Genomic DNA, 14,910 nt, shown 5'->3' on the forward strand with positions numbered 1-14,910 from the left:
TAGGCCACAAAAGAATTTCAGAAAATTTCTCAAAGTAAAAATATTACATATAATATCATCAAAACATGATACAATAAAGTGAAAATTTTATACGTTTCAGAATCTTAGAAAACGCTTAAGTTTGAGAGTTAAAAAAATGTCTCTTGAACAACTTTTGGGACAAAAGGAATTACAAACCAAATTTGCAAAATTTCTAAGAAATAACCAACAATTAAATACTGCATTTCAGACACTATGAGAGAAACATAAAGCAATGCTCAGAGGAAAATTGGAATAATTGGAAGAGCCACAAAACAAAAGAAAAAAGGGGGCAGGAGGGCTAAATGAAGCAGACAATAATGCCACAGACCACAGAAAACAGCAGAAGTAATAAGTAATTCAGAAATAAAAATAAACAATAAAATAAATCACTATGTAACCTTCTTAAAAGAATGGGGGAGAGGGGGTAAAGACAAATACCCAAAATACAAAGGTGCATGAACCAGCCAAAGAAAGAGATGAAATTAAAGAATAATAAGAGATGACCTGTTCACCTCCACAAAAATAAATCTGTAAGCCTGCCTGAAATTGATTATTTTCTCAGAAAATACAATTTGCTCATCCCAGAGAAGATGATTCTAAGAGATTGTTTGATCAAATAAATATAAAAAGTTTCCCAAAGTACCCAGAATTTTAGAGCTTTTAAAAAAGTAGCATGGTGAGTGATTTTTTTCTGAAGGATTCTAGCAAACCTCTGAGAAAAAGACAGTTACACTGGAATTTAAACAATTCTAGAGCAGAAAAAAATAAGTGGATCTTTCCACATTATTTTTTGAAGCATATAAAGCATTCATGCGAGGAGCTTCAAGAATTACAAGGTTGCAAATAAGAAAGCACAGCCCAGTCTCACTTATGAATATCAATGGAAAATTCTAAATAAAATATTAGTCAAATAATCCATAAGTATACTAAAGAAATATAATTCATCATGACCAGAAATGCAAGAAAAGTTCAATATTAGTATTATACATAAGGAGACTTAAGTAGAAAAATCATTTAGTCACCTCTAGGAACCCTAAAAATATACTTGAGAAAATTTGATGACTTTCTTGATGAAATGCTAAATAAAATAAAAATAAATTAATAATGCCTTTACATGAGAACATATATGAATTTTGGCTTTCTAAAGCCCATATCATACATGAGAGATACCGAAAACCATTTCTGTTGAAGTCTAGAATAAAGTACCAGGCCCAAGATCATCACGGTTGCCTTACATTGTGCTAAGAATACTTGACAACATATGCTCACTCCTTCACCTCCTTCAGGGCTTTGCACAAAGTTTACCTTCTTCTCTTATACTCCCCTAATCAACTCATATAAATTATAACCTGCCCCTTGTTTTGGCAAACCCCAATGCTTTTATCCAATCCTTGGGGAATTTTATTCCTTGTCATTTACTATATTCAGCATATTATAAATTTCACTTATTTATTATGCTTGTTCCTTTTTGCATTTCTCCCCTGTTATTGTAGAAGATCAAGATTCTAAGAGATTGGTTCTATGGCTTTGGTTCCAAAAGCATAGAACAGTTGACTTGTTCTTAATAGGTCAATAAATATTTGTAAGATGGCAAATAAAATAGAAAAAGAATTTGGAAACATAAATTTTGGCAAGAGGACAAAAACCAACATTATTTGCATGGAATGTGATAACATACTTAGGAAAGTAAGATTCAACTAAAAATCTATCACAAATAATAGAATTCAGTGAAAGAGTCAGATCCAAAATTGATGTATCAACATCTGTTGATACGTGTGTGTGTGTGTGTGTGTGTGTGTGTGTGTGTGTATAACTGGTTAGACTATTCAAAAGAATAAAAGATCTTATTTACAATGATAACAGAAAAAAGGCCTAGGAATAATTTAAGAGGAAATGTGTAAGCTCAAATAAAGAAAGCATTTTAACACAATTGAGGCATTTGAAAGATGTTGTGAACAAATGGAAAGACAAATCATGCTGTTGGGTAAGAAGATTCAACAACTTAGATGTCAGATATTTCCAATTAATTTTGAAATATAATGTAATTCTTTTTAAAAAAAAAAGTTTTAACTAGATAACCTAATTCTACAGTTCATAAACAAAACAAAGAAAAATGAGGAAAACTTAATAAGAGCAGAGCATTTGGGGAAGACAAGCCCTACCAGATATAAAAACATAATACCACTGTAGTTTAAACATTGTGGTACTGGCACATAAATAAATTAATGAATAGGTGAAGCATATTAGAATACTCATAAATAGAGGCAAATACATAGAGAATTTAACATGTGATCAAAACACTAAGGAAAAATTCAGTAATATTAGGATAATATACTTCACATTATATGCTAGTATAAGTAGCTTATAGAGGAAAGATTTTAAATGTAAATAATAAGCAATGAAATTTTAAATGTAAATAATATATGTGATAAGGAAAACAGAAAAATCCATTATCATCTGAAATGTATACTATGACTGCAAATCCAGAAGTAGACCATTTTGCCTGGCATCAAACAGATGACAAAGAAAAAAAAGCTAAGATAAATGACAAAATGGTTAAAATATTTTCAATTCACAAAGTTCAGGATTATCTAACACATAACCATCTCTTACAAAAAGGTAAGAAAGAGACCAACAACCAAGTAGAATATTGAATAAAAAACATGGAAAGATAATTCACACACAAAGAAATATAAGTGGCTGTTAACCAAATGAAAAGATACTCAACCTCACTCATAAAAGAAATGCAAATTAAATTATAATGATACCACTTTTTCTCATCAGATTGGCAAAATCCCAAAAATTTAATTAATGAACTTGGTGATAAATCAGCAGGCCGCCTGATACGCTGCTGGTGGAAATGCAAATTGGTACAAGCCCCATGGAAGGCAATTTGGCAACATTTATCAGAAGTACAAATGCTAATACCCTTTGACCAGCAAGTCTGCTGCTAAAATTTTATTCTACGATATTTGTGTACAGGTACAACATGACACGTACAAGAGGATTCGTTGCAGTGTAATTGCAATAGCTACAAAACTCAATGGGGAACTGATTAAATATATTATGGCACTTCCACATAATTGAAATTATACATTTTTAAAAACCTGTATTATTGATAGGAAAATATCTCCAAGATCTCTGTGCAGAGTAGTAAATGTACTGTGCCTTTTATGGAAAAGCAGGAAAAATATTATTTATTCGCAGATGCTTACATGGAACAACTCTTAACAGAATATGTGTCCCTCTGTGGAAAAATATATGGGAAAGTGAGGAATTTGGATGGATAACTGTTAGGAATGGGTGGAAGACTTCTTACTATGTACATTTAAAATACTTTTAATTTTTTAATCACATGTATATATTATCATCTTAATAAAGTTAAATTTTGAAATGTTATATTTAATGCTAGTGGATACACTATGCATAATACATTATGCAGCAATGCATTCGTTGTAGTGGTTCTATGCACATAAGCATCACAACACAATTATGCTTTTGATAAATAATATTTTAACAGTTCTTGAGGTTACTATCGAGGATTAAATAAACCATGGCAAGAATCCCCCAGACTAACTTGAAGCAGAAGGATCAAAATACTCTAGCAGCTTCTTGTCCACATCAAGCTGTTCTCAAATTTTCCTTCTTAGGCTCTTAATTTAAACTAGTTCCCTTATGCAATATTATCTTTTTGCCCCTTTGCAACACAATTCTTATCAAATACTGCCTTTGGGTATCATTTAATTCTGAACCATTTATTGTCTGCATGATCTTGAGCCAAGTTCCTTTGTTTCCTATGTGTAAGATGGGGATAAGACAAACTCTGTAGATTTGCTATGAGGACTTGGTGAGTGACATACTTAAAGCTCTTAACCTAGCACACAGTAAAAGCTAGAGAAAAAAGAATTCCCTCTACTACTAGGACATTGACTTCCTGCTGGCCCAGTTTTCACTGGGTTCTAAACTCAGGCATGTTTTCATGGAAACTCTGGTTACTAATCTTGCATGAGTGGTCTAGGATAGAATATTATCTTCGACATGTTCAAGTAGCAATTGTACCTTTACTATTTAGTGCCTCAGCCATAAATTTAGGTTTATTTCATACTTTTGAATTAAAACTCCTCTGACTAAATATATTGAGATTTTACTTAATAATTCTTTCACGATTTAATTAAAATAAAATATTTATTGTGCACTAAAATGTCATCCGCACTTTTAGCACCTTCACACCAAAAATTCAACATTTTTATGAAAAGTAATTTCCTAAGAACTACACTCAGAATTAACTTATAGTGTCTCTTAGTCATTGTGATAAAGATATTTTAAGTGATGTTTTATTATATTAATGTAATAAACATTTCAGTTGTAAAAGTACTCTTTTCATTGTCTACAATCCACATTATTAATAGTAAAATTAGTTAATATTATTACCTATATATGATAAGTAAACTACTGGAAAAACTGATAATCTGATTTTGGGGAGGAAAGATATTGCTTGGGTATAATTTCCGAATATTAGAAAAGATTAGAGAATTAGGATTGATTATCAGAAAAGAACATGAACCACAGTGAGTTCACAGGTGAACACTGGCAAGTTTCTTCTCACTAAATTCCCTTAGAAAAAAGACAATCAGAGACTATCAGAGGAAGTTTTTAAAAATTGGAAATCATGCTTATTGGTCCATGAATCAGAAATTTTTAATGAAAAAAAAATACTAACATTCATTTTAATCATGTAATGCAAAGAAAACTTGAGGTTACTTTTGTTATTAAATAAACGTTCGATGTATGGATTACAAACCAAACATTGGCTTCTGTCCCTTGGAGAAATAGGAAAAGAAGAAAAACGTGAGATAGATTGCAAACCACTAAATAAATTGAGCTATATAAACATTAAATGATGAGAGCTGTGCTGGGGGGTGTTCAAGGAAAAGTGACAACAGAAACTATTCTGCATTTTGATTAGGCCTCAAAGAAAGATAGTAGTTCAATAGCCAACAAAGATGGACAAGATCATTTCAAAGGAAGGGAATGAGAAGAGACTAAAAAGAAATGATAGAGAGTGTCTGCAAAATTAAACATGTGGACTTCAGCACAGAAGAATAGTTGGAAATAAAACAGGGAGATGAGAAGCAGCAATACCAGGATAAGAAAGTTGGATGTTTTTCATAAGCAATGGAAATCTATGAAAAGCACTTTAATCAAAAGAGTCACTTTACAAAAGCTGCTATAGGAAATTTTTACCTGTAGCTGAGTACAAATGAATTGGGGTTCTAGAGGGACAGTAAGAGAGTGTTCTAATAGTTCAGGCAAGAAATTTACACCTGGGTCTGAATTAGGGTCTAGGGGACAAGAAAGAAAGAAGTGAGCACAGATAATATAAAGAAAGGCGATCAGTAATTGCAAACAGCTGTTGGGTGCTTAATAAGCAACTTAGAATCATCTGAATTATCCAGCAATAGGTAACTTTTATCTTCATTTCACTGAAAGTTGATCATCTTTGCCAAAATGACGTGATATGGTCACAAGTAGCCCTGGGACTTGCTCCTAAATTTCACTGACTTCAAAAGCCCACATTTTTAACCTCTATGATTTCTAATACTTTAAGCTCATTATCCTGAGCATTAAGGAGAAAATTGGAGTCAAAAACGAGGTTTCAAGCTTAAGTAATTGTGAAAATAATGGTTATCAATCAAAATAAAACATGGAACATTAGAAGAAAGAGTTAATTCAGGAAGATTAGGCACAAATCCCACCTCTAGCTAAACAACCCTGCCTGCCTCCTGACAAGTATTAAGATTTCAACATTATCTGAAAAAAAAAATGTGTCTTTAACATATTATTTATTGGTCCTATTTTAGACTTTAAATGTTTGATTTATTCTGTCATGAGCTCCTTCCAACTTAATTCACTGAAATTCTGTTGTTTTCTCAGGTGAGAAGTTTCCAGACAAGAATCCTAAGGTACAGTTAGTGATATCGTATGAGGATATGAAGCTGACCATACTTGTGAAACACATGAAAAACATTGTAAGTTTATAATACATAAGAAGAAACATATAATCCTACTTTCAAAAATCGTTTGCCTCCTCTGGGCAATTAGTGTCAACATTACTAAGAGGAATGGGTCTAGCACCAAGTTTAAATAAGGAACAATGAGCCAATTATAGTTTTTTGGTTTTTTTTTTTTTTATCTCAGTGTGATTGCAATCCTTAGGCTAAAACTACAAAATATTTCACAGGGAAAGTCCTAGGATGAAAACTGGACTTTATGAAAAATGAAGTGTCAGGAAAAATCTAGTGAATAGGCTCTGAGAAAGCAGGAAGAGCTTAGGAATTAAGGGCTTAAAAAAAAAAAAAAAAAGGTTGGGTCCTAAGAATTTCTATCTCATCCTGTGGAAGATGTGGAAGATGGACTCTCTTTGACAGAAGCTTCTTTGTGAAGCCAAGCACTCCTAGGGTTTCCAGACAGATTCTAATTGTATTCTGAGTTTATACAATCAATTTAGCTACCAGTTACCATCTTTGGTGTTTGGAATTTTGTTGTTATTGTTTATATGGGTTTTTTTTTATGTTGTTGTTGTTTTGAGAATGGGAACCCCATCTTTGCATCTTCAGAATTGAAAGCAAATCTGGTTAGCTTCTGAGGATAACTAAAAGCTCCACTCTCTTACCACAATCCACTCAATATAGGTCAAATCACAGGTTAGGATGGTAATTGAACTTCATCATTAAGAAAGAGAGGGAGTGTCTGTATCACAAGTGACTGATGATCTCAATCTAGGTGTAGTAAACAGAAAAGGGTAACTAAACCTCACCAGCCCTTAGATTCTTCCTGGACTCTTGCCCAAATAGGTACTCCACACAGCACAATTCCCCAGAAGACTGTACTGGATAAGAAGGTCAATAACACAATTTTGGCTCTCCTCTTTAGGCATATAAATCTCTCAGGATGCATTTGGAAGGGTCTAAAGGAGCAAACCCTTCTCCCCATGACATGCATTTGATACACACCAAAACTTAATAAATATTTGTTCAATGAACAAATAATTGCCATAATTAGCAGGGGATACATTTGTTACAACTATTCTAAACAGACATCCAAGGATGCTTATTAGTAAATCTGTGATGTTCACAGTCAAAAATTTTTGTAATATCTGGGCAAATATTTTTAAATTTTTTTGTAGATCTTTTATTCATTGACATAATGATCTTTCATTGCTTTTGATAAGATATTATTAAATGAGACTAGCATGTGTTTAAGAAACTCTTGTATTGGAAAATGAGATTTTTTCAGAAATTATTTATAGCTAAAAAGCATGTCCATGGTCTTTAGCGCCCATTATAAATATATGATAAAACAATATATGAAGAAATATTGTTGAGTCAAAAGAACTCACATACATATATGATATATGGTTGTTGTCTTGAAAATAGTCCTCTTGAAACCTATATATTTGTTTCAGTGATGTTGTCATTTTTCAAAACCTTTTAGAGAATGCCTATGGAAATTGCTTTTAGATCTGGCATATAAACCTCACAGGAAACTTGGTGATGCTATTCGATGGTCATGCCATATATTTGATCAAAAGAAATATTAAATAACTTGGTCACCCATTTCATTCACCAGATGAATTCTCAAATTACTTTTGACAGTCTTCAAAAACGAATTTTACACTCAGATGAAGTTTCACTACCAATGAGGGTATGAGGATATTCAAAGAGAATGTGATGCAGGCATAAAGGGGAGAGGGAGGGAGAAAGAGCCAGAGTTTACGATGGAGATCAAGTTATGGGAAAAATGACAAATGACCAAGTGAATCTAGAAAGAAAGGAAAACAAAACAAACAAAAATGAACATGGCCACGAGAGTTGTACTATTGCCAGTGCCCCCAGAATTGAAGTGATCAGGGAGGTAAAACTTCTTGCAGTCCGACTATTCCGTCTACCTTCTGGTTCCCGCTCCTCCCTAGTCTCTTTAACACTGAGAGATTTCAGTACCTTGAAATTCAGTTTTAGATCCCTTTTCTTTTTCTACATCTAGCTTCTTTATGGCTTTAAATATCCTTTCATGTCTTTTCTTCCCTATTGACAACTCCAGCTCAGAGTGCTTCCCTAAATCCATCATGGTATGTACAACCAATTACTCTTTGATGCCAGTGGAAATTCAGTAGGCTTCTCAGACAATCAAACTTCCAATGATGGCCCCCTCTAAACTTGCTTTTTTCCCCAACCTTCTCATCTGGTAAATAGCACACTGGGCCTTTTGGTTGCTCAGGTTAAAGATCTTAATGTCATTCTCCCACAGCTACACCCATTTCATCAGCAAATTCTGTCAGTGTGCTTTTGAAATAAACCCAAAATCCCAACCCACTTTCCACCTCACTGCTACCATGGTTGCTTCAAGCCACCATCATCCCTCACCTAAATGACTGCTGTGGTCTCTCAACGGTTCTTGCTTTTGCCGTGATTCTTCATAATCTCCTCCTAACCTAGCCGCTAGAATATTCCTTGGAGAACAAAGTCAGAGCCTATCATTACTTTCTTTATGTCCTTTTGGAGGAAGAGTCTCATATCACTTTCAATGAATGACAAGATAATTACTAATGGCTCATGAGGTGCTACTAATCTGGTTCCCTTGACCTCTCCATTAACTACCTCAGGCTCCCTCAACCACATCCATTCCAGCCTCAGTGACTTCCTTGCAGTTCCTTGAATAGAGCAAGTATGTTGGTGCCCCAGGAACATTATACCTGCTACTTTATCTATCTTGAATGCTCTTCGCTAGCCTTATGGATCAATATTCTCCATGGTACAGTCTTACATGTCTCAAATGACTACATTTTTTGTCATCTTTTCAGGTTCTTCTCTGACACCTATGTGTAAAATTGCAACACCATCCCTCTTTGTGATCATTTACATCTTTCTTTCTTACTTTATTTTCTCACCTTCTCTGTATCAAATACATGGTAGTACTCAATGAATACTTTGTTAATGCAAGAATGCCAGATGCCTTCTCATGTGAACAACTAAGGACGGGGATTTTTCTCACCTAAAAATCATCACAACAAAGTTTTCCCAAATTGCATTTTTTGCAGCTTCTTTCAAATGATCATTTTATTTCTTCTGTTTATTTGAAATTAGAGAGAGCATTTTAATATAAATGACATTAAGATCTATCTATAAATTCTTAACATATTTTCTTTTCTCATTTCAAGTTTTAGCTAATTGTTATTTATTTTTTGAGCCTTTAATATGTTCACATGCCAAAGTAATCGGACTAAAGAAGTTGTGCTTGATTTTATATTAATATTAAAATGAATTATTGTGCCTGTGGTTCTGTTATATTTAATATTAAGTTTGATGAAAGGAATTGTTTATCTTATATTAAATCTTTGAAGCCTTGCTCTAAGAATTACTTCCCTCCTGTGAGATCACAAGCTAAAATAAAATTGCTAAAATTCTTTCCCCATTCAAAACAGCACAATATGATTTACTCTACTGAACAGAGACTGACAAAACACTGCAATTATTTACAAGCTTGGCCAAGAGGTTTAAAATATATATATATATATATATATATATATATATATATATATATATATATATATATTGCAGTTTATATGACAAAGACACATACAAAATCATTTAGATTTGAAATATTTTTTTTAAAAAAATCTCTGTCCCTTTCCCACGAATCCCACTTTAAGATGCTCTCTTCCATTGGTTTCTGCAGCATCTGTCCTGCCCCCATGGATGACCCTAGTCTGTGTGTCATTTGGGGGCTATTTTCTTCTCTCTGCACCAGGGTAGAACATGCCAAAGGCTCTAAAAGTAATCAGTAGGATGAAACCCTCTTCTGATATTGAATCTACCCACACTACCATCTTTTATACTGTAACAAGTAATTTAAAACGAGGAACAAGTAATGTCACAAAAACTGCAAACACCTTAAATATAGTCTTATTTGATTATTTTATAGGATATAAGGAAAATAGCTGATATATATGAAAATTAGAAGAAAAAGATGTGGAGTCAAATATAATAAGAATATCAAGGTACACACACACAAACACATACACAAAGGCATATACACAGAGACACACCAAAATGGTTTATTACATTGTATTTTTTATTTTAAATTTATCTTATAATTTTAATATATTTTATCACAGCCTGGATTTTAAAAAAAATAAGGTTCCTGGGTATAACCTCCAGTGATTTTGATTCTATAAATTTAAGATTAGATGCTACATCTGTGTTGAACCAATACCTCCTGGTCTCTACTCACTTTCTATACCAGTTTTCCTCTTGCTGCAAAACATGAGCATTGTATGAGGCTCACAAGCAAATGGACATGGACAACACTTTCAGAAACATTTCTAGAGTTGCTAGCTACCACATACATGGCACTCTCATTAAGTGAATTCTTGACTTAGCATCAAGTGAATTGTAATGCCTGTTGGAGTGGAAAAGAGAAAATTTAAAACTTGAGGTTAACAAAGCAGGGCTATGGAAGTGGAGTGCAGATAATGCCAACACTGGGCACACATAAGTAACAAGATTCTGGGTATCCTCTCCAAACTGATCTGGCTAAGTCTACTGAATATCCCAACTCTTAATTGTTTAATATGTAGATTCTTAAAGAAAACTTTAAAAACTGTTCCATCCTAGATGTATTTATCAAAATTAATGACAACTCCTTAATGAAGAATGATTTCTTTATAGCACTCAATCATTCCATCAGTTTTATTTGGCACATATTCCATAAATTTAAAAAAATGTTCTCCTGGAGTTGGCTCATTATGACATTGATCTCCCATTTCAAAGAATGAGATACAAAAAAAGGATAGTGAAGAGGACCCAGCATATATTTTAATGTGTTTCATGATGCTTTAAGCCAAGGAAACAATAACCCTTCAAGGTTGCCAATTATTTCTTAATGAAGTGGACCCTAAACTCTTCTGTACACCTGATATCATTGATCTCTTTGGAACAGTCAACATCTTTAATGACTCCTTTCTTCTGGAACTTTTTCAAAGATCTCCATGAAACTGAACTGTCTCCACATTCTCCAACCTCTCTGACAACATTCTTGCTGAGGTTTTTTTTTTTTTTATCTCTGATAAGTTTAAAATAGGTGATATACATAGTGACTTAATAAAGGGCTTCACCCTTAGCCCTTAAATGTGAGATTGTTCAATATGCAGAGCTTGAACTGCTGAAACTAATTTTCAAAAAAAAAAATTTCATCCAATCTGGAGACTTTTAAGATAATATGAATTACTCCTAAGTTTATAGGTGTATTTTTAATCTTTCTCTGAATTCTATTTACATATTTCCAACTGTTGATGGGCATTAACACTGTGGTATCTTGAATCTCTTTAAACTCAAAAATTCTGAAATTCAGTCCTCTACTTTCCACTAAAACCAGTCTTCATTGTGAATTACTTTTTTCTATAAGCTGTTGCCCCATCCTCAAGTAACCCCTAGTCAAAACTTCTTTATTTTCTGTATTTCAACTCATTTTAACAAATATATAATCATTGACAAATCCTTTTAATTTCTTTTTGCCTCTATTATTCTCAAAATCCTATTCAATGTTCTCTATCATTTCATCTATGAATTAATTTGATTGATTAATGTGATATCCTGTCTGTTTTCTTCTTCCTCTAATTCCTCCTGCACAAAACTCTATTTTTGTCATATCAATAAACAATTTTAATAGTCTTTGTAAAGTTCAAATTCTTTAGCTTTACTACATAGGTACTAAACAATCTAGCTATAAAACACCTTTTATATTGCCCCAATACAAAACTTGTATTATATCTAGATGTTTCATTCATCTTGACCAAACACCATCACTCTGTCTAGTCATGTCTTATTTCTATTTACCTTCTACACCCAGTACAACCTTCCAGGTTCAACTGAAATCACTCATCTTCTCTGAAGCTCCAGGGCCACACTTGCTCCTGGTGAACTTTCCCGCTTTGGGAACTTCTTACACATAATACACATACCATTCATGTGACATTAATTGCCTATATAAGATCTTGAAATTTTGATCATCTTATTTTACATAGTAGTTTCAATTGCATTGATAATTTCCTGAAAATAAAAAATGGTGAATATATTTTGTGTATACTAAAGTGTTAGTACAATACTCTTTTTTCCTCCAATATATTAATCTTCATCTAAGGGGAACACCTCTTTCTCCTCACCTGCATCTAAGCTCCTGCCTTCAAGGAGCAGAATGCAAGCAGAACCACCTTTCTTTTTATTTATTTATTTTTGTACATTAATCCTTTATTGGTTCATAATAGTTATATATAATAGTAGGATTCATTTTGATGCAATTATAAAAGTGAGGAATATAATTTGTTCCAATTCAGTTCCCAGTACCTACTTTTCACCTTCCTCTTCTCCCTCCCCCTATTCTCTTTCTTCTACTCTACTGTTTTTTCTATTTTTTACATTTTTAATTAGTTTCTTGTGGATATACATAATGAGGAGATTCACTGTAATATATTCATATATGTATATTGGAAAGTTAGTTTAGATTTATATCACTGTTTTCCCCTTATCCTGTTTCTCCTCCCCTCTTCCCACATCCCTTCTTCCCTGATCTTTTATTTTGATGAAATTCCCATCCCCACCCTGTTTCTTTTTTTGCTTTTTTTCCTCCTTATTTTAGATTAACTTCCACATACCAGAGAAAACATTCAATCTTTGACTTTCTGGGTCTGACTTATTTCACTTAGCATTATAGTTTCCACTTTTACCAGCAAATTGCATAATTTAATTATTTTTATGGCTGAGTAATAATCTATTGTGTATATATACCATATTTTCTTTATGTATTCATTTGTTGAAGAGCACCTAATTTGATTCCATAGTTTGGCTATTGTGAATTTTGTGCTGCTATAAACACTGATGGCATCACTATAGTATGCTGATTTTAGATCTTTTGGAAATATATGGAAGAGTGAAATAGCTAGGTCACATTATGGTTCCAGTCCTAGATTTTGAGGAAATCTTCACAAAGCTTTCCAGAGTGGATGCTCTAATTATCAGTCCCACCAACAATGCATTTGTACCTTTTCCCCTACATTCTTGTCAATTTATTATTATTTTTATTCTTGATAATTGCCATTCTTACTAGAGTTACATGAAATCTCAATGTAGATTGAATTTGCATTTCACTAATGGATAAGGTGTGGAATATTTTTTCATCTATTTGTTGACCTCTCGTATTTCTCTGTGAAGTGCCTGTTCAGTTAATTTGCCCATTTATTAACTGGCTTGTTTGCTTTTTTTGGTGTTGAGTTTTTTGAGTTCTTCATATATTCTAAATATTAGTGCCCTATCTGAGAAATAGGTGTCAAAAGATCTTCCGTTCTGTAGGTTCTGTCTTCACACTCTTGTTTCTTTTGTTGTGGACAAGTTTTTGGTTTGAAAGTATTCCACTTATTGACTTTTAGTTTTGTTTCTTGTGCTCGAGGGGTCTTGTTAAGGAAGTTGGTTCTTATTCCAATATGCTGTAGTGTTGGGCCTACATTTTCTTCTAGCAGCTGCAGAGTTCTAAATTCATAGGTCTTAAATACACTTTGAGTTGACATTTGTGCAGGGTAAGAGATAAGGGTCCAGCTTCATTCTTCTACCTATATATATATCGTTATGCTTTGGATGTGAGGTATCCCCCAAAAACTCACATGTGAGATAATGTAAGAAGGTTCGGAGGAGAAATGATTGGGTTTTGAGAGTCTTAACCCAATCAGTGAATTAATCCCCTGATAGGGATTAACTGAATGCTAACTGAAGTGGCAGGTGTGGCTGAAGGAGGTAGAAATGGAGGCGTGGCTTTAGGATATATATTTGTATCTGACATGTGGAGTCTCTCCCTCTGCTTCTGATCATCATGTGAGCTGCTTCCCTCCACCATACCCTTTTGCCATGATGTTCCTCCTCACCTCGAGTCCCAAAAAATGGAGCCAGCCATTCAGAGATCAATGAACTAAGAACTCTGAAACTGTGAACTCTCTAATAAACTTTTCCTTCTCTACAATTGTTCTGGTTTGGTCCTTTTAGTCACAGCAGCCAAAAAGCTGACTAAAACAGATATCCGTTTTTTCAGCATCACTTGTTAAAGACTCTTTTCACCTTTGTCTAGTATCAGATGACTGTATTTATGTGGATTTGTCTCTGTGTCTTCTATTCTGTTCCATTGGTCTTCATATATGTTTTGGTGCAAGTACCATGTTTTTTTCTTCCTATAGCTCTGTACTGTAATTTCTGGTCTGATATTGTGATGCACCCAACATTGCTCTTTTTGCTCAGATTGCTTTGGCTGTTCTGGGTCTCTATTTTTCCAAAAGAATTTTGGTACTGTTTTTTCCAGTTCTGTAAAGAATGTCATTTATACTTCAATGATAATTGTACAAAATCTGTATAAGACTTTTCGTAGTATGGCCAATATTAATTCTGCCTCTCTAAGAACATGGGAGGTCTTTCCATCTTCTAAGGTCTTCTTAAATTTCTTTCTTCCTGTTCTATAGTTTTCTTTGTAAAAATCCTTCACATCCTTCATTAGGTTAATTCCCAAGGTTGTTTTGTTGTTTCTTTGTTTGTTTTACAGCATAACTTTTAATACACAGTTGTTAAATAGGCAAACATTGGCTTCAATGTATAGCATAAAAAATATAATCCAGACCAAATTTACTATCGGCTATATTTTCAAATGAATAGATTTTCTGAGTTCAGCTGTCTACAATACTTGATAATAAACAGGATGTTCAAGTGCCCAATATTTCATCTTAACATCTGTCTCACTTAAAAAGAAAGTGAATTCTTATTGAGGGCAATTTTCTCAAATATTCAAAAGCTCTAGGCA

The 14,910-nt window shown here is 33.3% G+C and overlaps 1 protein-coding gene across 2 annotated transcripts in view; it reads left to right on the plus strand.

Moving 5' to 3' along the window:
* The window catches only part of Pik3c2g (phosphatidylinositol-4-phosphate 3-kinase catalytic subunit type 2 gamma), a 330,538-nt gene that overhangs the window by 286,190 nt on the left and 29,438 nt on the right, over nucleotides 1-14,910 (plus strand). For both annotated transcript variants that reach the window (XM_076852711.1, XM_076852712.1), the window contains one exon: nucleotides 5,956-6,050. In XM_076852711.1, the coding sequence (XP_076708826.1) occupies nucleotides 5,956-6,050 (95 nt within the window). The remainder of the gene's footprint in view (nucleotides 1-5,955; nucleotides 6,051-14,910) is intronic.

The sequence above is a fragment of the Callospermophilus lateralis genome, chromosome 4, assembly GCF_048772815.1.
Source record: "Callospermophilus lateralis isolate mCalLat2 chromosome 4, mCalLat2.hap1, whole genome shotgun sequence".
Classification (NCBI taxonomy): domain Eukaryota; kingdom Metazoa; phylum Chordata; class Mammalia; order Rodentia; family Sciuridae; genus Callospermophilus; species Callospermophilus lateralis.